This window comes from Hibiscus syriacus, unplaced genomic scaffold (genome assembly GCF_006381635.1).
Source record: "Hibiscus syriacus cultivar Baekdansim isolate YM2019G1 unplaced genomic scaffold, ASM638163v2 tig00110443_pilon, whole genome shotgun sequence".
Classification (NCBI taxonomy): Eukaryota; Viridiplantae; Streptophyta; class Magnoliopsida; order Malvales; family Malvaceae; genus Hibiscus; species Hibiscus syriacus.
This window is the reverse complement of record NW_024062739.1, coordinates 1,305,955-1,333,548: the sequence shown is the minus strand read 5'-3', so window position 1 is coordinate 1,333,548 and position 27,594 is coordinate 1,305,955. Positions and strand designations below refer to the sequence as shown.

Genomic DNA, 27,594 nt, shown 5'->3' with positions numbered 1-27,594 from the left:
AACGCCGCTATATTTTTAATGTTAGTGGCGTTTACTCTCAAAACGCCGTTAAAAATACCGTTGTAGAACAGTTTTGATGTAGTGGTTGTAGCAGTAAAGGAGAGAAGAGAGGGACAAAGAAAGGAAGACTAGCCATGGTGATTTGGTCGGAGCTTTAAGATGTCGTATATTCCAGTTATCTTCCCAAAGACGTATATTTTGACTGTCTTCTCAAAGACGCCAGTTATTTTCGGTGTTTTCCGATGATAATGTTCAAATCGTCTTATTTGAGAAAGTACTTTTCCTCCTCCATATCAACCATTCGTTTTTTTAAAAAAAACTTCATCGGAGCTTCGTTGGCCTAGATTAGTAAGTATTCTTACAAATTTTTAATCATTATTTTTTCTGATATTGTTACAAAGGAAGCTTTTTTTTTCTTTTTGGATCAAAACAAAGAAAGCTTGTTTGCAGCAAATTTCAACATCAAAATGGATCGATATTAAATAATTTTGAAGTTCTTGCGAATATAAAAATTATATCAGTTAAAATGATTATTCAAATGTTAAAGGTATTTTTGGATATTATGTCTTCATAAAATGCGTAAAATTTAAAATTATTATTATATCATATCATATAACTATTTTAAATTTTTTAAAATAATATAGTGAGAGAAAAAAATTGACTCAAATGGGTGTTGAGAAATAAGAAAACGTTGAGAATATTTAGTGTTTTTTAAAAAAGTAAGAAAGATACGATGTTTTTTGAAAGAGTATAGAAGATATGTCGTCGTCTTCTTCATATTATACATTTCGATGAGTGTTGCAGAATAGAAATTGGATTGTCCGAACGTCTTCTAAAGATTGTCAGATGATCCAGACGTCTTTCTACTTGTACCATAATAAACGTCTAGTTAAAAAATAAATTCTCTATCACCCCATTTTATTGTTAAATAATATAAAACCAACTAGTAAAATAAAAAATAATAACAAAATTAAACACAACTAAATAAAGAAATCAATTCTTTTAAATAAAATAATAGAAAAGGTCAATCTCATAAAATTAAAAAAATAAAGATCAATTCAAATTTTAGCATAATACATGAGTCTTAATATAGTTTAACTCCTAATAATAAAAAGAACCCATCAATCTTTCTTGAATTATTGGATTTGGGCAGTTAAGAATATAAACAAATATTTATTTTTTAATCACCTTAAATTATTTTAACAAAAAAATGTGATTTCTTTTAAAAATATTAGTATTTGAAAAAAAAAATTGAAAATAATAGGTTTAAATTCACCATTTCCCCTAAATTATACACAATTTACTTAGTTTTCCCTTAAAATATTTTTCAGGACGTTTTGTTCTCCATAAGTTTAAATTGTTATCTCATATTTCCTAAGATGTTAAACCTGTTAAAAAATTAATGATAAATTACATATATAGTCATTCAACTATTCATTGTTTTGGTCACCTAACTATTTTTTTTTAAATCGTCACTAAATTTTAGTTTTAAAAATTTAAGTGATGATTTAAAAAAAATAATTGGGCGACCAAAATGAAATCATGAAAATAATTGAGTGGTTAAGTATGTAATTTACTCTTATTGTTTTTATCAAAATTAACATTTTTGAAGTAAACGAAGTAACGATTTAAATTTTAAAAGATAAAATATCCCTAAAAATACTTTTAAAAGTAACTTGATACAAATGATCTATTATAAGTACAATGGTGCATTTAAACCAAAATAATATTATCTTCTAAATAAATATGTTTTAGTAATTAGTTAAGAGTGATACTATATTAATGAAGAAAATATAAAACCAAAGATTCTTTACTATTTTGCAGCAAAAGATCTTCATGTCTATGTCGCTGAAGACGGCAACTTGTTCAAGCAATGCAGGTCAAAGAAAGACTCCCAAAATCCCCCACTTTCTCACTTTCCTCTCTTTTCATTCAAAATCCATCTCATATTTCTTCACCAAATCCGAAACCGGCACCTCTTTTGGTTCACCACAATATCGAGTTTCACATCAAGCATCAATGTAGATCAAGTAAAATCAACCTCAACGATGCTTTAAGTTACTTTGAAAAGCTAATAAAGTTCAAACCTTCGCCTTCTATTGACACTTTTAATCATGTATTGGGTTCTGTTTTAAAGCTTAGCCGTGACTCTAGTGTGATATCGTTGTATATGAAGTTGAATCACGAGGGAATTAAGCCAAATTTACACACTCTGACCATTTTGTTGAGTTTTTATTGTCATTTGAGGCGAACAGACTTTGGGTTTTGTGTTTTGGGTGATATATTGAAGAGGGGATTTGAGCCTGATCACGCTACTGTTGTTAGATTGTTGAGGGGTTTGTGTGCCGAAGGGAAGGCTTTGGAAGCAGTTCAAGTGTTCGATAAAATGCGTGAGAGAGGAGGTTTTCAAGGTGATGTTTTTATCTACGGGATACTTATTAGTGGCCTCTGTAGCATACGTGAACCAAGTTCTGCTCTCAAATTGTTTAGGAAGATGGCAGAGAGCAATTGTGATGGGGATTTGTTTATATATAGTACAATTATTGGTTCCCTTTGCAAAGATAAGTTGGTTGATGATGGACTCTATTTGTTCCTCGAAATGCTTTCGAAAGGGATTACTCCTGATGTTGTTGTTTATGGTTCTTTGGTTAGTGGATTGTGTAGTTTAGGTAGGTTGAAGGAAGCTGTGAAATGTTTTGATGAAATGGTTGGCCGAGGGATTGCTGCTGATTTGGTCATGTATAACTCTTTGATTAATGGTTTTTGCCGAGAGGGGATGTGGAAAGAAGCTGCGAGGATTCTCGATAGGATGGTCGGAGAAGGAATATCTCCGGACGAAATAACTTTCACGACTTTGATTAGTTGTTTGTGCAAAAAGGGGATGTTAGTAAAGGCTCGTGAAATATTTGCACTCATGAGGGAGAAAGAAAAGGTGCCAAGCTTGTTTACTTATAACTCACTCATGGATGGATTATGTAGGGCGGGTAAGTTAGACGAGGCAGCTGAGCTTTTCAGGTCGATTGTGGATCAAGGTATAGATGTCGATGTTATTAGCTATAATACTATGATTAATGGATATTGCAAGCATAGAAAGATTGATGAAGCTTTCCAGCTTTTTCGGGACATGCAGTTTCAGGGTTGCAAGCCGAATGCTAGAACTTACAATACACTTATAGGAGCACTTTGCCGGGCTGGGAGGGTGAGGACGGCAAAAGAGATGTTCAATGAGATGTATGTTTATGGTAGTCAATCTCCAACATTATATGCTTATACTATATTGTTGGATGGACTATGCAAAAAAGGTCATGTTGATGAGGCGTTAGCTATTTTCCGTTCCCTTGAAGGTACCAAGCACGAATCGAGTATCGAATTATACAGTATACTTCTTTATGGAATGTGCAGAACAGGAAGATTGGAAGAAGCAAGGAATATGTTCAACGAAATGCTGAGAAAAGGGTTTGTTCCTGATGTTGTAGCATATAACATAATGATCGACGGTCTTTGCAAGAAAGGGAGTTTACTCGAGGCGGATAAGTTGCTCGTGGAAATGGAAGAAAAGGGTTGCTTACCCAATTCCATTTCCTTTAACATCATCATCCAAGGTTTTCTTCGAGAAAATAACATCAGTAAAGCTATGAATCTTCTCAAAGAAATGCGTCGGAGGAATTTCGCACCAAATGATGCTATCATTTCGATGATACTAAACCTTGCTGTGGAGGATTCACAATATCACGCAATCCTCAAGTCACTTCCGGTTCGGAATGCTGTCCGACCGGAAAATTTTCTGGAGTAAAATCTTCAAGTGTCGCTAAATGAGAAGATGAGCCAACCCCATATGATCTGTGGATGTTTTTTTTTTCTTTTTTCTCTTGATTTCATTAATTTTTAATAAGATTTCTATGTGATATAATGTATACTAGGCTTCAAACTTTCTTATGTTACAATGGGCTAGATAAAAATAATCGAAAGATGACGTGACAAATTATAATTAATCAATTTTATTTCAACAAGTTTTACGTTTTGAATAAAATGATTACCATTTGTGTACTTTAATTTTAGACAACTAGCACAAATTCTATTGAACTCGGTGATATAAGAATTGTTATTCCTTGAGATCTCAAGTTTGAGTACCAAGAATGTCAAGGATATAAGTATTTAATGTCAAATGGTTGAAAATTATCTTTAAACATATATTATCTTATACTTGCCTTGTATCAATAAAAAATAATTTTAAGAAACTATTGTGAAAAAGGGGTAAACTATGGATTTAGTCATTTAATTATTATTTTTTATTTTTTTATCATTCAATTATTTCATTTAAAATCATATTACATTTTGATTTTGTTTTGATTGTTCACCGTTAAAAAATTAACAGTTATATTAACGTGTCATCATAAGATAATGACACTCCGTCATTGATAAAACGGAACTAAAACAGAACATTAGGTAATGTTTTGATAAAACTATATTTGAGTAACCAAAATAAGATTATGAGAATAATTGACTGACTAAATACGTAGTTTACAAATTTGGGCAAACAGGGAAATCTCAGGGGGCAAATGTTGCATTAAACCTAATTGGTTTTCGTAAAGGAGTATTACTTTTTCATCACGTATAAAATGCTAGGTTTTTGCATGAACTTCCGCTGGCCGTAAGTTCTTCTGTAGGAATTCAAGTGCCTTTCTTTGTGGCACGAGCCAAACGGTGATAAAAAAATGGTTATTATTTATTAGTCTCGAGTTCAAACATCATAAAAATCAGAAATCAGAAATGTAAACGTTAAACAGATATTACCTTTTTCTTATACTTACCCGTATTAATAAAAAAAAAGTCTTCTTTGGTAGAACACAATTTCCTCTCCGGAGCAGGTGATTCCATTCTTTTCATTCAACGATCTCACCATAATTCAGTTCCCCATGCTGTTTTCTCTCTAAAACAATCCGCCATGGGAGGAGGAGACCCATCAAGATCGAAGCTTTCACAAGCCCCAATCTTTTATACATTCATCCATTCTCCACCACTTCAAATCAACAATCTTTTACAGCCTCTTACCTTATAAAAACTTGTGGGTTGTCCCCAGAATCTGCTTTCTCAGCCTCCAAACATGTCAGTTTTCAAACCCCAAATCATCCTGACTCTGTCATCGCCTTGTTAAAGAGCCATTCTCGAAACCCCAAATCACCATTATCGGGAAGATGCCATCTATACTCTCATTTCAGCTATTCTTCGAATTGGCTTAGAGAAGAGAATTATCCCTTCTTTTAACTTCCTTAGCAATCTGTTTCGATCGGATAATGATGCCCTTCATGTTCTAAATTTATGGCCCCGTATTCTTTCATATGATGTTGATTCTTACCTTTTGCCTAATAGCCATGTTTTGAGGCAAAATGGACTGCCTGAACATAGTTAAAGGGTTTCGGTTCCCTAGCACACTCTCCACTGCTCCAGTTGTGCTCAAAGATATTGCATCCCTAAACTCAGAGCTTAGATTCGTTGGTTAGCACCTACATTTTTCACCCAAAATATTATATTGATTCGCACATAGACCGTGAAGGTCATCGACGAAGTTTAAAGAGAATTTACTGACACAGCAAATTCGATACAATTCTTGTTGAGCTGGCTAGCCCAGTCAGTGCTATATATATGTTAGAAGGAGAACCTGGCAATCTCTTCATCTTCATCCTCGTCAATAAGATCTTCATCCTCTTCACTGAACCTCTCAAAATCATCATCTTCATCTTCTGGTTCTTCTACTCCATCTTCAGGATCCATCATTGACTTTCTTCTTCCATCTTTGTCTTTCAACCCGGTACTCAAGACAACAGTTTCACCTCTCGATTGTTCCATATCCCTCCTCAACTTATCCATGCTCTGTTTCCGGTGTTCTTCATCTTGGCGTTGTTTTTCTGCTTGTCTCTTATCGAGATCAGCCCTATAAAACAATGATAGCAAGATACAAAATTTGGGAATTACCATAAGCATTTAAAACACCCCCAAACTGATTTTGTAAAGATTAAAAGAGAAAGGTAATACTTGTAATTTTCCATGTATTCCTCAGCACTGGCTTCAATGGCTTTAAAGAATTCATTCATTCCAGCCCCAGAAATTGCCGACACTCCAACAGATCGTAAATTCCTATAAAATTCATCAAGAGAGAGGGACAGGCTCTCAGTTAGAGTTGATGTGTACGTAGTATCCGACTTTATTGCCGCCTGAAATGCCTCGAAATCTTCCATCCACTGCACAAATGGTTTAGTTTTCTTTTCTAAAGACAATTAATTGATAAGAAAGCTAACAGTATTGCACATATTACATGTCGACAGGAAAAGCTGGAAACAGATAAAAACCGAAGAATCATGAACTAATGGATGATCAACGTGATTCGGGAAAAGTACAACACATAACCAAACAATTATAACAAATATGAAATTAAATGGAAGCAATTCACGAAAAATTATCTAAATGCCAAACCAAAATATCTGTATCTAATACGCAAATCAAATATACCTCCAAAGCAAACTCATGTTGTGCAACATCAATCTTGTTGAATGCTAACACAAGAGGCAACCGCGTTTTGTAAAGTATGCTACAAGCATAAAGCATGTTGCTCATGAAGCTAACCGGACTTGCAGAACGAGGCGTGTCGACTACGTAAGTGACTACAGTAGGAAACGTTGAAGCAAATGCTTCTGTAATGATAGCCCCAGAAGCAGACCAGGTAAATATCTCAATCTGCCCAGGAGTATCCACAAGAACATAGTCAAGTTGATCAGCTCGTCTCTCAATAACCGAAATAACCTGAGATTGGATGTTTGCAAAGCCATTCACGTGAAATGACAAATGAAAAGGTGTCAAAACCACCAAAATATGTCAAAAGTACAACAAGCACGTTGATGGAGAGAATGAAGAAGACAAAAAAAAAACTACTAAGACCACTCATTTTCCAGTTTAAACATTTTAATCCATGGAGAAGGCTCGTCCTACAACTAAAAGTCTTGGTATTGTTCCGAACGTTCCAGTCACAAAATCTAATGCAGAAAATTCAGAATGCTCACCTCATCAAACTTGGTAGCAAACAAATTAAGCGATGTAAGGATTCCACCATTAGGTCCAAGATTGAACTGCTTCATAACTTCCTTGTATTTAACAGTATCTCTTATATCGATATTAGCACCGAATGGAAGGGTCATCACAGCAGGATCAAGATTCATCACATAACCCCTAATATTCGAAGCTTGTGCGTGGCAAACCAGCCGATGAAGAAACGTGGTTTTCCCACACCCTAATAAAATCAGACAACACATTTACATTCAAATTCACTCAAACAACTTGCTAGTAACTTGAATTTCAATCAGAGACAGGAAGATACAACATATAACAAACATAAAAAGAAACACCCAAATCAAGTTTCTTGGTCTAACTGCCATTCCAACAACAATAATAATAACTGGTTTCCTCTTGAAACCGTTCGAAGGCGAGTCGATATTTAATTTGTCCATGATACCAACAAGCTGCTCTTTTTCATCATTGTCTCCCTGTATAACGAAAACCAAACAACTCAATATTGATTACAAGAACTACCCGTCATTGAAAAAAGTAAAAGAATTAACTGTTTATTCCCAATTGTTTAGCTATAAATTACTTCATAAAAAAAGAGTTTAGCTACTACCTTTGTTCCCGAGGATTCCTGGGAATCCATTTTCACTGAGATGTTTTCTTCTGGGGTTTTAACGTTTAGTTTCCCCCACTCAGAATCAATTTCCATCTTCAGTTGTTTCACGAATCTCTTGAGTCTTGACTGAAATTCGAGATTTTGTAAGGTTTTAAGCATTTTATATACACAGAAAGTGGATTAAATACTAAAAGGGTAAATTACAAATTTGACAACTGAATTATATTATTTCTCCTATTTCACTTACTGTATTATAAATATTTTCAGTTTTTTTTACTAAATTTAATACATTGAGTTTTTCAAAGACACTCAGTCTTTTTTTCACTAACGACATTATAAATAGGCTATTATATAGATACAAAATGACATTGTTTTATTATTTTTTTAAATGACATTGTTTTAATGCCGTTAACTATTTTATGACTAAGTGACAAAGAATTCAATGTATTAAATTTAGTGAAAAATTAAAAAATTTAAACTTCAGTGAACAAAACAAAAATAATAAAGTTCAATGATAAAATTTGTAATTTACCCATATTAAAATTGTGCAATGGAAATTTTTCACGGGCTTTGGTTGAGGCCCATAAAAAATTCTAGCCCACTCAAAAAGATTTGGAAATAATTTTATTTTTGGATATAATAGGAAAATTCATCCCTAATATTTAGTAAAATAATTATCTTTGTTCATATTCCTTTTTTTTAAGTACTTTGACATCGACTTTTTATGTTGTAGTAAAATACCTCTGGTTTGGTATATTACAAAATCACATTATCACTTTGGACACATGATAATATTATATCATCATTTTGTACATATAGCATGTGTCATGTCATTACTTTGAATTTGTTACATGTGTCATGTCATCACTTTAGATACATAACATGTTCCACGTCATCAATTTGGACACATGACATTTGTCACGTCATCATTTTGGACATATATAACTTATCACACCAACAATAAGTATTAATTGTTAGTTAACTAATTAATTACTTCTAACCATGAGATAATTTGTCTCACAACGAAACGTTGGAGACCGAAACACTAAAAGAGAATAAGAATAAAATGACTATTCGATCAGATATTATGAATATTTTTTGACATTATACCTTTATTTTTAAGATTCTCATAGTTAGAAAATAGTTTCTAATAAAATTATGATATGTCACTATTTCTTCGTCATAAAATAAGAAAAATGAGTTAAGAGCTAAAGTCCACAAATTAAGTGATCTTAGTGGTTAAGAAATTATTGTTATTCCTCAATATTTTGGATTCGAATATCACGTAATATGGATATATAAACGTTCAATATTAACTATTTCACAATGAAGGTTGACTGATAACTTTTAAGTTAATAAAGTAAGTGTTTTTTTAATTATTGTGATTTTATAACAAACATAGTAGTGACACTTTGAGTGATTCAACTGTAAAAAGGAATATTTAAACAATCAATTATTTAAAGTTAAATGAGCATTCAATATTATACCAAAAAAATAGAAATAATGTCTTTAATTAGTGCTAAAAGTATCATGACTTTACTTTATGGTTAGCAACTAGGCCATGGACACATGAATGGTCATGATTTCCAACTTGGTATTAAAAAAATTAAGGGAAAGTATACATTTAGTATCTCAATTATTATTTTTGTTTATTTCTGGTCACATAAGTATTTTTTTGTTTCATAATCATGTCTATGGTTATGTTTTGGTTTTATTTTAGTCACTCACCGTGACGTGACATTATCTTATTGCGGCATCAAAATCACTGTTATCTTTTTAATGGTGAGTGACCAAAATAAAACGAAAACGTTACGTGTAATATGATTTTGAAACAAAAAATAGTTGGGTAACCAAAATGAAACAAAAATGATAGTTAAGATATTAAAATTGTAATTTACCCTAAAATTAATAGTTTCACTTTATTACAAAAATGGTCCAATTAATTGTCAAGTCCACATTTTGTGTGCATCGTCATGTCCACTATCTAAATAATTCTTTGTGGGTTTAAGGGTTTCAAAACATTTCGAATTTTTGAAAAAAAAAACAATTAGTCTTTTAAATTGTTTTTTAATCTAATTCGCTCTTTATTTTTTAAAATTGTATTAATTTGCTTTTCTTGAATAGGTATAAGGTGATATTTGTTCAAATAACACTTTCAATCATTTGATATTGAACATTCATAGTCTTGATATTCATGGTACTCGAACTCCGAATCTCAAAAAAATAATAACAATTCCTTTAAAATTCTAGAAACTTTTAAAAATATTTTATATATTAAATAATTTCGTCATAATTTTTCTTTTTAAAATATTTTCCACATGGCAGAATCACAATGTGCAATGTGACAACACTATCTCTTAAAAAAAATAAGTGCTCCATGCACCATTAAACCTACTTTATATAACATTAAAGTGATGGAAAGTTTGTTATAAAGAATTTTCTTTTCAAATTTCCCTTTATTTTAATCTCCAAACCTAAAATAATAATGTAGTTGACTAACAATAACAATAACAATATCATTATAAAAAGCACCAAAACACTACTATGTTTGTTATAATATTGAATTTATGATACGGTAAATTACATCATTCCTCACTGAATTATACTTTATCTCTTATTTTACTTATCGTTTATTTAATTTTTCTAATTTATTCACTGAACTTACAAATCACTCCTTTTTTGGTCACTCTAAATTATTTTATTATTATTTTGTATTACGTGAAATTTTTTTTATTACTTAATATAAAATAATTAAAAATATAAAATAAAAATAGAAGGTGGTCGAATGCCAACGTCGACCACTATAGATGGTGGTCGTTCGGTTCCAAATTTCATGGGTCGCTTCGTCTCGATACCCTGAGTCCGAATTCGCCCTCCATTTTGTTGGAACTTGCTCTGAAGCCCACGAATTGGAGATCGAAAGTGAGAAAGTTGAACCGTTTTAGTCAAAATTCATGGGTTTTGAGACATTTTCTGGTGAAACAACCACCATATTCGAACTCAAAGGATCGAGACAAACTGACTCATGAAATTTGGGACCAAACGACTACCGTCTACGGCGGTTAACGGTGGCCAACGGTTGCATCTGACCGCCTTATGTTTTTATTTTATATTTTCAATTATTTTATATTAAAAAATAAAAAATATCACGTCATACAGAAATTATAATAAAATAATTCAGAGTGATCAAAATAGGATCAATTCAAAAGTTTAGTGAGTAAATTAGAAAAAATGAAATTACGATGAGTAAAATAGGATAGAGTATAGTTCAGTGAGGAATGATATATTTTACCCTTTTATATACTATAAAATGATCTAACGTTACAAACGTTACTACTTTAGGCGCACTTCCTCCCCTTCAACAAATTTCCAATTTATATTCTAGATCGAAACAAATGAAAACAAGGTGATCGGGGATTCCAGGTTAAGGGCTATTAAGGTTTAGATATTGGTATTTGAGACTTTAGGGATTAGGTATTTAATTTTAAAAATTTAAGAATTTTGAGGTTTGATATGATAACAATGGTGATGGCTGATCATTGGGTGGCTAACGACGAATAGATGGTCATTCGGTAACGGATGGGTGATCTGAAATGGCTTAAGACCATAGTAAAAGAAATTAAAATAAGAGATTTTATGAATTGTGGGGTATTTTGTATAAAATAGAAAAGTTTAGAGTTTTTTTTAAATATAATAATATTTTAAAGTTCTTAAATAAAAATGTCAAAATTACCAGAATGTGACATGTATCACTTAATGAGCTTTTTTAACAATAATTACAGACCAGACACCTAAAGTGGTAATATTTGTAACGTTAGACACTTGGATTGACTGAAAAAAATTTAGACACCATTTTAGAAAAAACCAATATAGTTTTGACACTTATTTTTATATTAAGCCTAATTATAATATAGAATTTATGATTTGTTTTAAATTTAAATATTTGTAGATTAAAGTTTTTTAAATTTATATCATTCGAAGGGAATATTTTAAAATTTATTAATTAACCCTTTTGACTAATATTAGAAATTAAATCTAACAATCATTTGAAAATTAATTGATGTCATATATCATATCACGATATTGCTAAGTGATATTTTTTAAAAAAAATCTTAATTTTAATAAAATTTATATCTTTCACTTTTTTTAAAAAATAGAATCACACTATGGCATAGGGTGGTAATAGATCATAAAACTATTGAGACATAATGATCACAACTGGTTAAAGAACCTAATTGAATTAATTTTTATGTTTGATGATTTAAATGATTTAAGGGTAAATTACAAATTGGATAACTAAACTTTATTTTTTCTCTTATTTCACTTACTATACTTTAATTTTTTTTTTCAATTTTATCACTGAACTTAATACATTGAATTTTTTGTGTCACTTAGTCGTTTCCTCACTAATGACTTTATAAATAGGCTTTTATATAAATGGAAAACGATATCGTTTTGGTGAATTTTTTTTAAATGGCGTCTTTTTAACGTCATTAATTATTTAACGGCAGAGTGACAAAAAAATCCTAATGTATTAAATTTAGTGAGGAATTGAAAACTTTTAAAGTTTAGTGAGCAAAATAGGAGAGAGAATAAAGTTTAGTGTTGAAATTTGTAGTTTACCCTTGATTTAATTTATCGATTTAAGAGTTCAATGATTAAAAAAATAAAAGACTTCGAATGATTTTTTCTCCAAAATTTTAAAGGTTTCATGCACTCTTAAGTCTTTAGTTATTCAAATATTTAATTTTATTTGATATTATATTTTAAGTTCGATTCAGAGTGGTATCTCTTCACTTATATATATATATATAAAAGTCGTTATTTGACAGAATTAACATTAATAAAATATGCATTTGGATTGAATCCAAAAATGATAGAGTATCTATATTTACGACCCAAAAAAAAGAGTATTTAAAAGTATTTGACATAAAGTAATTATATTAAAAAATTATTTAAATTTTTATCATCAAATAATTGAGAATGTTCAAAACATATATTATTTATAATTTTCTTATATTAATAATTTTTTAATAAAAATAGAGTTTTTATAATTGTTGTTATTTCTTGAGGTATCGAGTTTGAGCACCATAAATATCAAAGGTATGAATATTAAATGTCGAATAGTTAAGAATTATATTTTAGTATATATTACTTTGTATTTATCCTAACTTACATTAAATACTTAAATAAAAAATATTATATTTTATGTACTTATTTATGATATAAGCATTTTAAGGGAGAAGTACACTATCAGTCCCCCCATTATAGGGTGATATTATTTTTAGTCTCTCGACTATTGAAAGTTACAAAATAGTCCCCTGACTATAAGGTATTGCTTTGTTGAGTCCCCCGACTATTAAAAGTTGCAAAATGGTCACCTAACTATTTAGTATGTTCCAAACTCGTCATTTTTAGTTAAAAATTGACGACAGTATAAGTTGGATGTTAACCTGTTGACTGAGACATGATAGTTTTTTGAGATTATGAGATCAAATTTTATCATATCTCAGTCTGTAGATCAACATTCAACTCAGAATGCCGTCAATTTTTAACAAAAAAAGGACAAGTTTAGAACACACTAAATAGTTGGGTGACCATTTTGAAACTTTTAATAGTCGGAAGACTCAACAAAACAACACCCTATAGTTAGAGGATCATTTATAATTTTTAATACTCGAAGGACAAAGCATCGCCCTATAGTCGGGGGACTGTTTGTGCACTTTACCCTTTAAGAAAATAGAGATACCATAAAAGATAAAATGATAATTGATGGACTAAATCCACGAAAAATGCAAAATATAAGGACCTTTAAATATTGCCAAAGAATAAAGGAACCAGGATTTTGACCAAAAGAATGCAGAATTATCAACCCACTCATTGCTGAATGAAAATTTCATTTCCAATTTTGTATAGTTTAATCCTGTAAATGTTGACTTGTACTTGACCTCAACTTCTATATAAAGACCCATCCCCCCAGTTCCCATCAACCAATCAAAACCCAAATCCAGAAATCTTCAAATTTTCCAGGAATTTCCAGTACTTGGATTTGTTATTTTCTCGGGACATTTTCCATTAATACAAACAGATATGGATCATATTCACGGCGGTGTCAGAGTCATCATCATACGCATCCTCGCCGCGTCTGTCATCGGAGCCGCCGCAGTCACCGCCGCTAATTACTGCAGAAAATCCGTCGAAGACCATCAAAGTCTCGTCCCACTGCAGCAGAGGACAGATTCAGGCCGGCTTGGAAACCTGGAAAGATTCTCCCACTATGTTGGTAAGATTTCTTCGAGATTTACTGCAAATTCGACAAACGAATCGGAACCCATTTTTTGAATTTCTTTTCTTAATCTTGGTTTTCCTTTTACGGCAGCTAGGCAACTGGGATTTGAAGATGCAAATGAATACCCGAAGCTCTGCAAATTGGCTGAAAACTATGTGAAGAAACCAAAAGATTTTGAGGCTCAGATGTTTGAATATTTTGCTGAAGAACCAGAAGCTGAAGCTTTGTATGTGAAGTTGATGGTGGAATTTGAGAGATGCATACTCAGTTATTTTGCTTTCCATTGGAACCAAGCTCCCAATATAATTTCTCAGGTAACAACCGCTATACTTAGTGATAGTCTTAGGGCAACTTAAAATTTTTACTTAGTGATAGTCTACGGCCAACTTAAAATTTTAAATTTTTTAGATATTTAAATTAAGACTTTTAAAATTTTGAAGAGTTTAATTTATATTTTTTTGGAAAAAAAAATAGGATCTAACTACAAATTTTAAAATTTTGTGAATGATTTTGTAATTAATGTCAGGTTTTGGCTGTTGAATCTGAGAAGAAAACAAAGCTAAAGGACTTAGTCATTGCAGCTACAAGGTGATTTTGATTATTATTATTATTATTATCATTTTAATTAGTAAATAATATTTAGTTACAAAATTTTTAAATTAAAACCATGAGTAAAATACAAATTAGGAGTATTTATTACATATATATATTTATTTACATTATGTTTCTCGATCTAGAATTACTTTGTACTTCTTTATTTTATTAGCCATGCACGTGGGCATTTTAAATATTAATTAATTAGTACAATAAATATTTATGACATTTTTTTAGATATGTTAGTCAATAAATAAAGATGATTTAATTATTGAAGTCGAAGTCTTGGATTTTTATTATTTAATAAATGGATTGTTTGTTAATTTGTATTGAATTTTGATTTTTTTTATAGGCAAAAGAGATTTGAGAGGGTGATAAAGGACTTGAAGGTGGCAAGGGTGTTCTCGACGTTGGTGGAGGAGATGAAGGCGATGAGACGTGTCGACGGCGAGGCGAAGTGTACGGAAGTGATGGCGCCGGTGGCGCACAGCCAGCGGAGCCCGGTTCTGTTGCTTATGGGCGGTGGTATGGGGGCCGGCAAAAGCACCGTGCTCAAAGATGTTATTTTAAAAGAGTATGTCTATCTCCATCATTCCCCCATTTTGAATTAAATCATATCATTTTATGTGATCTTAATCGGTCGTACTTTACGAAATTTGAGAAATTAATTTAATTATATCCGCAGACCGTTCTGGGCGGACGCGGCGGGGAATGCCGTGGTTGTTGAGGCGGATGCGTTCAAAGAAACAGATGTAATATTCAAAGCTCTAAGCTCAAGGGGTCACCACCATGACATGCTCCTGACATCCGAACTCGTCCATCAATCCTCCATCGAGGCCGCATCGTCACTGCTAGTGACGGCATTGAACGAAGGCCGAGACGTGATAATGGACGGGACTCTATCGTGGGAGCCCTTCTTCGAGCAGACGATCGACATGGCTCGAAATGTCCACAAGCATCGGTACCGGATGGGGGTCGGATACAAGGTTGATGAAGATGGAACCATCACCGAGAACTATTGGGAACAGATAGACGAAGACAATGATCATCAAACACATAGGAAACCTTACCGAATCGAACTTGTTGGTGTTGTATGCGACGCATATCTAGCTGTCGTTAGAGGAATAAGGTAACAACAGTTCGTAACTCGATTTATATCCATCATCGTCTATATCCCGACTCTATGATCGATCGATTTAAAAAAAAAATGTGCAGGAGAGCCATCATGGTGAAACGAGCAGTGAGAGTAAATTCACAGTTAAGATCCCACAAGAGGTTTGCAAGTGTATTTCCAAGATATTGCCAATTTGTTGACAATGCCAGGCTCTATTGCACTAATGCTCTTAGAGGCCCTCCAAAGGTACAAAAACCCGAAGTTTAACTCGGTTTATGCATGTTCCGATCTGAGATTCGAATCTCCGACATTTACGACTTGGTTTATTCATCATTGTGTGTATAATATGCAGTTGATAGGTTGGAAAGATGGGGATAACAAGCTGCTGATAGACCCAGATGACATAAAATGGTTGTCAAATGTGAGCAAGTTGAACACAGGAGCAAACTGTGTGTATGAGCTTTATGAACAAGACCAAAGTCCGGTAGACATGCCTGGTTCTGTCTGGAAAGACATTGTTTTGTCCCCTACAAGATCATCTATTCAATTGGACCTCAAAGCTTCTGTTCGAAGAATCGAAAAACGACGACAATTGTAACACAGATATGTAATCTCGCTCCGGCTTTGGCATCGGTATTGATTCCATGTCGATATGAACACCGGAATGTTCAATTTTTAATATATATATTTAGTTGAAGATTTTTCGAAAATATATCTTTATCAAATACGAAAAATTTAAAAGACGAAAACAATTAACTAAATTTTAATTTGGTTTGACATAATTATTGTTATCACATTTTATCCACAAAACTTGTTGTTAGGTACGTAGTTATTGAATTTGTTCGACACATTTAGAATTTAAAAACAATTATTACTAACAACCAATTAGTTACATTACTTTAACAAGTTAATTTTATTACTAACAACCAATTAGTTTAATGAGATAAGGCTTAGATCCTTTAAACTACGGCTGAGCAACGAAAACGAGAAAACCGAAAAATTTACCTGAACTGAGTAAAACGGTTCGGTTTTACCTTTAAACAGTTCGGTTTCGGGTTGATTTAAAGAATCAATTCTATTTATTTGGTTCGGTTCTGGTTTTCCATACGGAACCCACTTGTTCCATATTGAACCGAATAGACAAATTTTTTTTTTTAATTTATAGTTTCAAGTGAATTTTTCATTGAAAAACCGACGAACCGAACCGAAAAAACCGCATTATCGAATCAAACCGAAAAAATCGGTTTCACATAATTCGGTTTTTTAACCATTCAGCTTCGGTTTAAATTTTAAAAAAACTGTTTATTTCGGTTTGATTAAATTTTTAGTAAAAAACTGAACCGAACAGAACCGAATACACCCCTACTTTAAACAAAGTCAGATGTACAAATTTTAGTGTTTGCGAATGAAGCAAATTGAATTGGGAGAGTCGCCATTGCCTCAACAATACCCAATTCGAATTAGTTGATCAATGATTAGATACCGATGATTATACAAAATATAAAAAAACTTAATTTTATTAAATTTTTATTGGTGTGTCATCTTTATTCTTTATTAATCAATTTGAATGTACTCACATCAACAAATGTTAAAAGAATTAAAAATTAAAAATAATGTATGCAACTATTTTTTTTAACAATTCTTATATATAAATTGTTTTTTTGCTGATATTATGTAATGAACTCAAAACTTAAAAGAAAAGGAAATATGGCAATTAAGAAGATTTTTATTTACCTACTCTAGAGATGGTTGACATAAAATTAAGGATGAACATGATTTGTGGAGATCAGACCTAATTTTATATGATCAATTTTTTTGAATGATAATGTAAGGTCAAATTTATATTTAAGGTAAAATATTTTCGACTCAATATAAGATAATAGTATAATCATTTCTTATATATTTAGAGATAATTATAATAATGAATCTCTCTATTTTTTTAATTAGATTCATATTCTACCAAATATATACATATATATGTATACACGTCAGGTCGAGTCAAGTGTGAATGTAAATTTTTATCCTAAAAATCAATTTAAATTTAAATCGAATAGAGTCTCTCTAAGTCTAAATCAAACTACAAACATAATCCTCAAATTATCAAAAATTAGATACAACATAATCTCCATAAAATATACATTAATCCAAACTCAAAACACTGAATCCAAATCCAATTGAAAGGCCAACATTGGTGCCCAAAGATCTGATTTTAGGGTTTTCAGAGTATATATAAGCAATTTTATCAAAAGCATTTCCATATCTTCCACCTCTCGGATAAAACCCTTAGCGGCGACTGCTCCAGCTTCAGAAAACCAAAGCTTTCATCCATGGTAGTTCCATTTGTCCCTCTTTCCTTCTTGATTTTTCTTACCACTTTACAGGTTCTATTTTTTCCTTTTGGCTTATGTGTAATGTATGTATTTGGGTAAAAAATTAACAGGCGGATGTGGATACCGAGGTTGCGGCGGCCGGAGTCCCGAAGAAGAGAACATTCAAGAAGTTCAGCTTCCGAGGAGTTGATTTGGATTCTCTCCTTGATATGTCAACCGATGAGCTTGTCAAGCTCTTCCTGCTCGTGCTCGCAGAAGGTAAATAACAAAAGTATTTGCTTACGTTTTTAATATTTTTTTTAATAAAAATATGAAATGGGTTTATTTTTTTAATTGTTTTTATTATGTGATTTTAGGTTCCAGAGGGGTCTCAAGAGAAAGCCAATGGCTTAAATCAAGAAACTTCGCAAGGCGGTAAGCTGATCTTTACTTTTGCTTTTTTGTTTATTGCTTTATGTGATTTATGTTTAGATCTAACATTGATGTTGAGTTAATGGGGAGTATTCATTTGGTTTTGTTGAAAGATGATGCTCATGTATGCTTATGCTATTAGGTAGATAGAATTAGAGAATTTCTTGTGGCTATTTGTCGAATGTCTCGAAATGTTGTATTAGAAATGCATGTTTATAATATATCTTACTAGCTTAAGTTGATCTTTTGTTTATCTTATTCGAAGAATGTTGTTGTAAATTGTTTATTTCTAATGCTCATTTCAAAGCGAACCACATTCACTTGATTGATTATGTTCCAAATTACTATTCAAATACACAACCAGATATAGTATTGAGTCGTTGCAGGTTCTTAGCTTATTGTAATTGTAAGGAACTACTTATTTCGCATTCGTTATATCCATCTCATCTTCTCCATTTTTTAGCTTGTTTTATTTTCCATTCTCAATTGATTAGTTGTGTGTTGAATGTCTCAAAATTTTCTATCTAAAATGTATGTTTATATTTGATCTTACTATCTGAAGCTGATTTATTTTTCTTTTTTGAAAAATGTTGTTGTTAATTGTTTGTTTTTAATGCTCATCTCAAAGCATATCTGCCTTCACTTGATTGATCGTGTTCCAAAATATGCATTTGAATGAACATTACCGAATATAATTTTGATTCATTGAAGTACAAGTTCTTAGCTTATTGTTGTTGTAATTAACTTCCTATTTTGCATGCGTGATAGCCATCTCAGCTTCTCTATCCTTTGTAGTGTCTTGTTTCATTTTCCATTCTCGGTTTCTTTCTCGTATATTAGAGGCTATCCACGTTTTTGTTTATCCATGTTGTAGGTTATTAAAGTGTAATTGTAGTTTATAGTTTTAAGCTAACGTTATCTTTGATCAAACTACATTAGTTTATGATTATTCTGCGAAAGTTGATTGTTCTAATTTGATGCATTGATTTAGAAAAGGGAGGCCCTAGGTTAATGAAAGAGATGGGTTTTGGTGATAGGTGGTGTTCTTGGATCACACAGTGTATTTCCACAGCTTCTATATCGGTCCTACTCAATGAGTCCCCTACAGAAGAATTTCTTATTGATAAAGGATTAAGGCAAGGATGTAGCCTCTCTCCTATTTTGTTCAATGTTGTTGGGGAATTACTTCACAAGATGTTGACAAAAGCAGTGAATTTGGGACTGTTTCAAGGGTTTTCGTTCGGCAATGATCAAAATTCCTTTAATTTATCACACCTTCAAATTGCGGACGATCTAATTATATTCTATCGAGCCTCTATTACTCAGATCAGGAATGTTAGAAGAGTTTTGAGGATTTTTAGCCTAATGACGGGGTTCCATCTCAATTTAGCCAAAAGTAAACTTTATGGTATTAATATGAAGAATGTCTTACTTGAAGAATGGGCGAGGGATATTGGCTGTTCAATTGGCTCTTTCCCGACAGTTTATTTAGGCCTTCCATTGGGGGCAAAAAAGAATTCAGAGAAGTTGTGGGAGTCGGTTATAGAGAATTTTAGTAGAAAATTGGCAGGGTGGAAAGCTTCATCTTTATCCATGGCTGGTAGATTGGTGCTTATTAAGTCGGTACTTTCATCTTTACCTATCTATTTTCAAGATGCCATCTACTATTTTTCAACAGTTAAATTCTTTGATGTCGAATTTTCTATGGGGTGGAGGGGGCGAGAAGAAGAGAATGGATTGGGTTAGTTGGAAAAAGATTTGTAAGCCGTTGAGTGGTGGAGGCTTAGGAGTTGTTGATTTGAATCTTACCAATCGAGCGTTGTTGGGGAAGTGGGTATGGAAGTTTGCAAATGAAAAAGATTCGATATGAAAGAAATTCTTTTGTAGTAAACATAATGTGAGTTGTCATTCCTTGAATATCACTAAGGCCCTCTCTCAAAAAGACTCATGGATTTGGAGGGGAATTGTCAATAACTTCTCAAAGAATGACTTCATTGGAGGTTGTCTTAGATCTCATGCAAAATTACAAATAGGGAATGGAAAATCTGTCTCTTTTTTGGAAGGATACTTGGCTTGGGGATTGTCCATTAAAAATACTTTTTCATAGGATTTTTGCACTTTCTACTAACAAAGGTGGTAATGTGGCTGATTTTGGAAGTTTTGACTTGAATGGATGGGAGTGGAATATTAAAACGAGGAGGAATCTATGTGATTGAGAAGTGTTGCAGTCGGTTGAGTTATTGAACAACCTTAAAGACATTAAACTGATTAAGTCTTTGGAGGATTGTTTGCTGTGGGATGGCTTGGGGGAGGGGTTGTTTTCTGTCAAAGAGTGCAGGAAATCTCTAGAGTCTATTTATGAGGATACATATCAGTGGAGAAACTGTGTTTGGCTGGGGTTAGTCCCTCCGAGAGTGGAGACTTTCCTTTGGCAGCTATCTCATCAAAAAGTTGCTGTTAGAACGGAATTGATGAAAAGGGGGGTTCCTATAGGGGAGAATACTCTCTGCCCTTTATGCAACCTATGCGATGAATCAGTCCAGCATCTTTTTTTTTGTTTTGTCAAGTTTCGTGGGAGCTGTGGAATAAACTAATTTGTTATTGGGGTATTAGTCTAGCTTTTCCACTTGACCCTCCATACTTACTTAGTTCTTGGTCTGATTTGAGGCCTACTTCGGTTATCTGGAAGTTTATTCTGGGTGTAGTGTTATGGTCAATTTGGAGAATTAAAAATGAAATTATCTTTGATAATGGCAATTTGGACAGACTTTCACTGTTTTTCATTGTTCGGTTAAGGCTAGCAAGATGGTTTCTAGCAAAATATCCTCTTTCCTCTATTAAGGTGAATTCTCTAATTGGTGATCCTTCCTTGGCATATAGTATCTCTGCTTCTAAGGAACTACTCAAACCTGTGTGTTGGTGGATTCCTCCTCCAGTAGATTTTTTAAAGTTGAATGTGGATGGGGTTTTTAGTAGAGTTGGGAGAGTTGTTGGAATAGGGGGTCTTCTCAGGGATTGGAATCGGGTTATACTTATCTCTTTTTCAAAAAATGTTGGTCCTTCTCATCCCTATTTAGTAGAATTGAAAGCTATAAAAAGAGGCATTGATATCTTTGTTTCTTCAGAATGGTTGTTGAAAGGCAGACTCATTATTGAAAGTGATTGCAAGCTTGTAGTGGATTGGATCAAAGACCAAGCTTTGGTTCCTGTTTTCCTTTCAAATTTTGTTAAGGAAATTGTATCTATTGTTTGTTTTAGAAATTTTATTGTTAGGTGGATTCCAAGGTCTTTGCTAGCAAAAGAGGGGATCGGGTGACGATTTTATCTTTTTCAGTTGGTGTTTGTTTATGAGCTAAGAAGCTAGAGGAGTGTGTGAAGTCTTATATTGTATGTAAAAGTGTTTTTAAGTTTTATGTAACTTGGCTATCATTAATAAATTGAGGTACTCTTTTCTTCTTTTCGCTAGTTGGTCTTACCTTAGGGGTAAGGTCCACTAAGAGGGTGGTTTTTAATGAGACTTTCTATTCCTATCAAAAATAGAAAAAGAAAAGGGAGGCCCTACCCAGTGAGAAGCCAGAACTTGTTAGAACCCACCTGCGTAATATGATAATTGTACCTGAAATGATTGGAAGCATTATCGGTGTGTACAATGGCAAGACATTCAATCAAGTCGAAATCAAGCCTGAAATGATCAGCCATTACCTGGCCGAGTTCTCTATTTCATACAAGCCAGTTAAGCATGGTAGACCCGGTATTGGTGCTACCCACTCTTCCAGGTTCATTCCTCTTAAATGAAATCCTTTGCTTGCATCTTGGATAATTCTTTTTTAAATCTTGTGTTGTATGAAGAGATATTTATGATGATCAAATTTTGATTGTTGCGACTCGGTTATTTTAATTAATGACAAATTTACTTTGCTTTCGTATAATATGTTAAAATTTGAGACTTGTTCTTGCTTTACTTTTTAATATTTGAAAGTTCTATGATCAAAGTGATCATTTGAGCATAGTTTTCGGACAGCGGTTACTTTCTAGACGTAACTAGCATGAAAAGCATAGGTAAAGGCAATGTGATGAATCTATTTTGACCACATAACTAGTCGGGGAATATGGTTTCACTGTACAGTTTGCGTGTCGGACCTTCAAACCCTTCAAGGGCGGATAAGTATTGCACGGAGTTGTACGTTGCATGCCTAAGCACGGTGTGTTCTTGAGGTGTGGATCCATCAAGAAAGCATCTCTCTCGACTTGGAAAATGTCTAATAACCATTATGTCTCGGTGTGAAACCGGCCTTCTTTCTGTAGCCATGAGCTCTCGAAGATAAACAAGGGTTCAGTTGGTCCGGTTTTGTTGCCGTGTCCGAAGAATCGGACTGGTGAATGAAAGGTCGTATAGCGAAATTGTTTGTGTATTAAAAACTTTCTTGATTTCTCCGTGTTATCTCAGAAATTTTATGAGTCCCACAAATAAATTTGAAATTAATTAATTTAAATAAGTTTATAAATTAATTAATAATTTATTTTAAATAATATTTCTTCTGTCTCACGAAAAATGTTCATTATTGATTTTTTGTCAATTTTTTAAACTTTGACTAATTATTATTTAAAATTTATCATTGATAAAAATTTGTAAAAATAATTTTAAAAACTTTAATAAAATAATTTTCAAATATATATATTTTATAAATTTAAATATTTAATATAATCATGCTAAAGTTTAAAAAGTTGACTTTTAAAATATAAATAAGGTATTTTTTTATAGGACGGAGGGAGTAACATTTTATAATTAGTTTTCAAAACTTAAAATTTGAACAAGTATGTATCGTTTTCTACTTGTAATTATTTAGCACATATTAATTTATCTTAGTGGTTAAAGAAATTATAATTGTTCTTAGAGGTTAAAAGCTTGAACACCAGCAATTGTAAAAGTAATTAAGTATTTATTATCAAATGATTAATTTTTTAAAAAAATATTTTAAAATAATTTTTAAAATGGGGATATAAAAATAATTAATTGATGATTTAATGTTTTTTTATCAAATCTAAATGTAATTTATAAACCTTGAAGTTTAAATTTATTATTTTTTAAAATTGTGTTTAAATCCAAATATTTAAATTTAAATTTATTATTATATAATCAAATCACATAAAATCAATGAAAGGATAATAATTTTATGATTAATAATTTTTGATAATCTAGAGTAATTATAAGGTGGTATATGTTAATTTTATGATTAATTGTTTGTAAAAAATAATCTCTTTTTTAAAGGAATTTTTTATTTAATTTTGAAATTGAAAGGACCTAATCGAGAATTTGAACTTAATTATCTGATAGCAAAGAATTTACTGAAGAAACCTCGCATCGACTCTTCGTCCTTTTGGAGTTCATTTTTTTTTTTGGGTTTTTTCTCCTTTTTTTTTCTCAGACCTTTGTCGAATATATGTCTTCTTTATTCTCAAGCTTTAAGGGGTTATTTGGTTAAAGTAATATAAGATTATAGGGGAATGTAATCCACGTTCCTCCGTTTGATTAGTCGATAATTTCATTTTCGATAATGTTTTATTACCAATAGTGGATTTTTTTTGAGTATATTATCGGAAATATCATTACTTCTCTTTTTTTAAGTATTATTGGATTACTAGCATTTTGAATTAAGATGCTCTTAATTTTTTTTCTTTTAAAAAATATCCTTCTTCGGTCATTGAATAATAAAAATTCTACGAAGGTTAAATCACAAATTTATCCTTAAACTATTTAGATTTACAGAAAAATCTATAATTAAAATTTTTTTATATGAAATTCAAGGGTTAAAATAAAAATTTATCATTTCATTAAACGTTTTTATATTTTCAATTTTGTTAAAAAAATTATAAATATCTTATAGTAATATTATAGTAGAATTTAACTTATTAAAATAACAAATATATAATAAAGATAATTTGATCAAATATACATTCTAATAATTTTTTATTCCTTTAATCAAACACAATAATCTTCCATTCCTTAAATCAAATGCACCCGCACAACCCAATCCCTCACTGCAATCCGGCGTCCATGGCGGGATTTCTTCGACATCACTGTCGTCGACATCCCCTCCTCCTCCTCTGCTACCATCCGAATAGCTCAGAAAGTAACCCATTTCCGCCTCAATTACTGCATAATCCTCCTCGTCATTCTCTTATTGTCTCTACTATACCACCCTCTAGCCCTCGTCATAATTTTCGTCATCCTCCTTGCTTGGTTCTTCCTCTACTTAGCCCGCGATCGCGATGGGCTCGCGACGAGCCCGTCGTGATCTTCGGCTTCCTAATTGACGACCTGCTAGTCCTCGCCGCGCTCGTCGGGTTGACGGTTGCCGGACTGGTCCTGACCGGCGTCTGGAAGAACGTTCTGGTGTTGGTCGCCGTCGCCATCGGTTTCGTGATCTAGCATGCTGTGTTGAGGAGTACGGACGATTTGGTAATGGATGATTTGGAGTCGCCGTACGGGCACATGCTGGTTGGTGGGGATGAAGAACTCGATAGCCCCAGAGGGGATTATACTGGTATTTGATTTTTTGTGTCTTTCTTTGGATTGAACATAGTACATTTGCAGAATTGGTTAACGCAGTCTGTTGCTGACAATGGAAAAATTATTGGAAACTACTGGTTTTTTTTACCCTACGAACTCTTGGTCTTGCATATTTTCAACATTTTGAACTGTTATGTTCTAGAATCAGCTTGAAATGAATGCTTTTACTGTTAATATTGTAGGATTTGGAAAGGGTTATTGTGAAAATTCTGGAATAAGGGTTTGAGATTAGGAGCAAAATTAATGCAATCATAGGAACAAATTTATATATTGCAGCGAGAACTAGTGTTGGGGTCATTGATTTACAGTCTTTGTCCATACAATGTAATTAACTGCAGTAAGCATTCATTACATTTACTACCATAGAAATGACCGGAAAACGATTTGCTACCGATATTTAAATCCCTATGGCTAATAAGAAAGGGTGCTCTTAAGCTTGCCGAAAACGATTTGTTTATATGGAGAGTGGAAATATGGTAATGAGTAGGTTGATCGGCTGCTGCACCATTTTCTGAAGATGGTGCCTGGTATTGGGATACTGGTTTTCTGTGCCTCTTGGTTGCCTTTGTTCATTGGATAATGGGTGTAGTGAGAAACTTGGGACGCCGTTGCTGTTATGATTGCAAGCTTTCGAGTTTTGCAAATGAAGCATGTTTCGAACTTGAGAGATTGTCCTCTTGGTTGCTTTTGTTAATTGGATAATGGGTGTAGTGAGAAACTTGGGACGCCGTTGCTGTTATGATTGCAAGCCTTCGAGTCGTGCAAATGAAGCATGTTTCGAACTTGAGAGATTGTCCTCGACATGGTCTAGTTTCTTAGTCAGTGGAACAAGTTGCTCTTAGCATTTCGCTCAAATTGTCTACTTTCTCTCTATTTTAGTGTGGTTTGCCTTGAGGGATTGTCTGAAATGTTGGGGAACTGGTTTAGAAAGCTTTTGCAGGAATCCTCATAGATGCAGGTACAGCAGCTCTTGGTGAGCAACATGCATCATGAGCTCGAGGTTACAAACTTCGAGTGCCGTTGCCGTTATGATTGCAAGCTTTCGAGTTGTGCAAATGAAGCATGTTTGAACTCGAGAGAGCTTTTGCAGGAATCCTCATAAATGCAGGTACATCTGCTCTTGGTGAGCAACATGCATAATGTGCTCTTGGTGATATCTTTTGTCAGTACAATGCAGGCTTGGTAGACACACCATTAACTACATTAAACATGGGTTTCTGCTACCTTCCACTTTGCATGATTCGTTTGTACATAACATGATCAAATTCCATATATTATATAATAGTATATCAAAGACATTGGACACGATATTTTCACTATGCCAGATCCAAAAAATCTTTCATACACACACACACATATATATATATATATATATATATATATATATAAATTTGTTTAGACATGGATGTTTGGGAGATAAATTTTATGTACTAGTATTTTCTAATGTCTACATAAACTAAAATAATAAAAATTTTATTGCAATCATCTATTTAGATTCATATAATAATTATATTTTGTGTAAAATTAAGGCTTAATACAAAAATAAGTGCATAAATTTTACCTCAAAAAATTTGGTACTTAAAGAATTTTTTGTTAAGAATAGGTGTCTAACGTTTTCTCAATTACACATGCCTATTGTTATATATATATTTTTAATTTTTTAATAATAAAAATATTATTTTTAAAAATTAAAAATGCTTACTTTATTTATAAAAAAATTAAGTTTTTAATGAAATTATAAAAAGAAACTCCAAAAATCTAAAATGTCTAATTTCAACCTTATTACTAATCGTCGCCGACCATCTTCGACCATAATCGATGTTGAACATGTGGGTTTTGATTGAAATTGCACAGTGGTTCGAATGGTGGTGGTGGTGGTGGTGTGGCTTATGGACGTCAGAATTGACGAAAAACAACGATAATGGTTTAAAATCCAATGAACCTTTGAACGTTTCTCCACGACAAACGATGACAGTTTATGATGAAATGTCAATAGGGATTTGATTAGGGATCGACGTTGGTGCTGATGAAGGTGGCGTTTAAGGTCATGGCTGACCGACCTGTGACCGACGATTATGGAAGGTGGAAGGGGGAGAGGGCACATGCTGTTTTTTTTAAATATTATTTTTTAAATAAATTTCCAAAATTATCAAAACGTGACATGTGTCACCTAATAGCCCAATTTAACGGTTGTTACGGTCTAGGCACCTAAAAGTGCTCCGATGAAATTGTTAGACACTTATTTTTAGCGAAAAATTCTTTAGACACTCAAACTTTTTTCGAGACATAATTTATTCACTTATTTTTTTATTAAGCCTAAAATTAATGAATTTTACATAGTATGGATGAATGTAGAAATAAGAATAAAAACAATTATAAAAAAAATGACCAAAAGGTTAATGATCCCATAAAAATTCACTTGTTATATAAAGTATATATAAACTAATGTGCTATGAATGAATGCCCCTATACCCTTCACGTGGTCATGTTCCCCCATCCTTCATTGGGGTCCTCAAAATCCTAATATTTTCAAATCAACCACTAATATTTTAATTATATATATAAAAACCCCATATTAAATACAATAATTAAATCAACAAAATAAACAATGTA

General features: G+C 32.5%; 4 protein-coding genes across 4 annotated transcripts; 3 read left to right on the top strand and 1 right to left on the bottom strand.

The window, feature by feature from the left end:
• Positions 1 to 1,861: 1,861 nt before the first annotated feature.
• Positions 1,862 to 3,831, top strand: LOC120125795 (pentatricopeptide repeat-containing protein At3g22470, mitochondrial-like). Its single transcript, XM_039144134.1, has one exon. It carries the CDS (start codon positions 1,874 to 1,876, stop codon positions 3,791 to 3,793), a length of 1,920 nt encoding a protein of 639 aa, XP_039000065.1. The 5' UTR covers positions 1,862 to 1,873; the 3' UTR covers positions 3,794 to 3,831.
• A 1,063-nt stretch (positions 3,832 to 4,894) lies between these two features.
• LOC120125757 (GPN-loop GTPase QQT2-like) lies at positions 4,895 to 7,802 on the bottom strand. Its single transcript, XM_039144106.1, has 7 exons — positions 7,670 to 7,802; positions 7,421 to 7,535; positions 7,056 to 7,282; positions 6,508 to 6,798; positions 6,034 to 6,239; positions 5,631 to 5,932; positions 4,895 to 5,592 (listed from the first exon to the last, which is right to left on the bottom strand). Exons 1-6 carry the CDS (start codon positions 7,763 to 7,765, stop codon positions 5,647 to 5,649), a joined length of 1,221 nt encoding a protein of 406 aa, XP_039000037.1. The 5' UTR covers positions 7,766 to 7,802; the 3' UTR covers positions 4,895 to 5,592; positions 5,631 to 5,646.
• Positions 7,803 to 13,678: 5,876 nt separating this feature from the next.
• On the top strand, positions 13,679 to 16,288 carry LOC120125804. The gene is made up of 7 exons (XM_039144144.1): positions 13,679 to 13,955; positions 14,052 to 14,275; positions 14,488 to 14,549; positions 14,908 to 15,129; positions 15,241 to 15,684; positions 15,771 to 15,915; positions 16,022 to 16,288. The coding sequence occupies exons 1-7, from the start codon at positions 13,763 to 13,765 to the stop codon at positions 16,265 to 16,267; spliced, it is 1,536 nt and encodes a 511-aa protein (XP_039000075.1). The 5' UTR covers positions 13,679 to 13,762; the 3' UTR covers positions 16,268 to 16,288.
• An 8,139-nt stretch (positions 16,289 to 24,427) lies between these two features.
• Positions 24,428 to 24,996, top strand: LOC120125800. Its single transcript, XM_039144139.1, has one exon. The coding sequence runs from the start codon at positions 24,466 to 24,468 to the stop codon at positions 24,838 to 24,840; it is 375 nt and encodes a 124-aa protein (XP_039000070.1). The 5' UTR covers positions 24,428 to 24,465; the 3' UTR covers positions 24,841 to 24,996.
• The last annotated feature ends 2,598 nt before the right edge of the window (positions 24,997 to 27,594 follow it).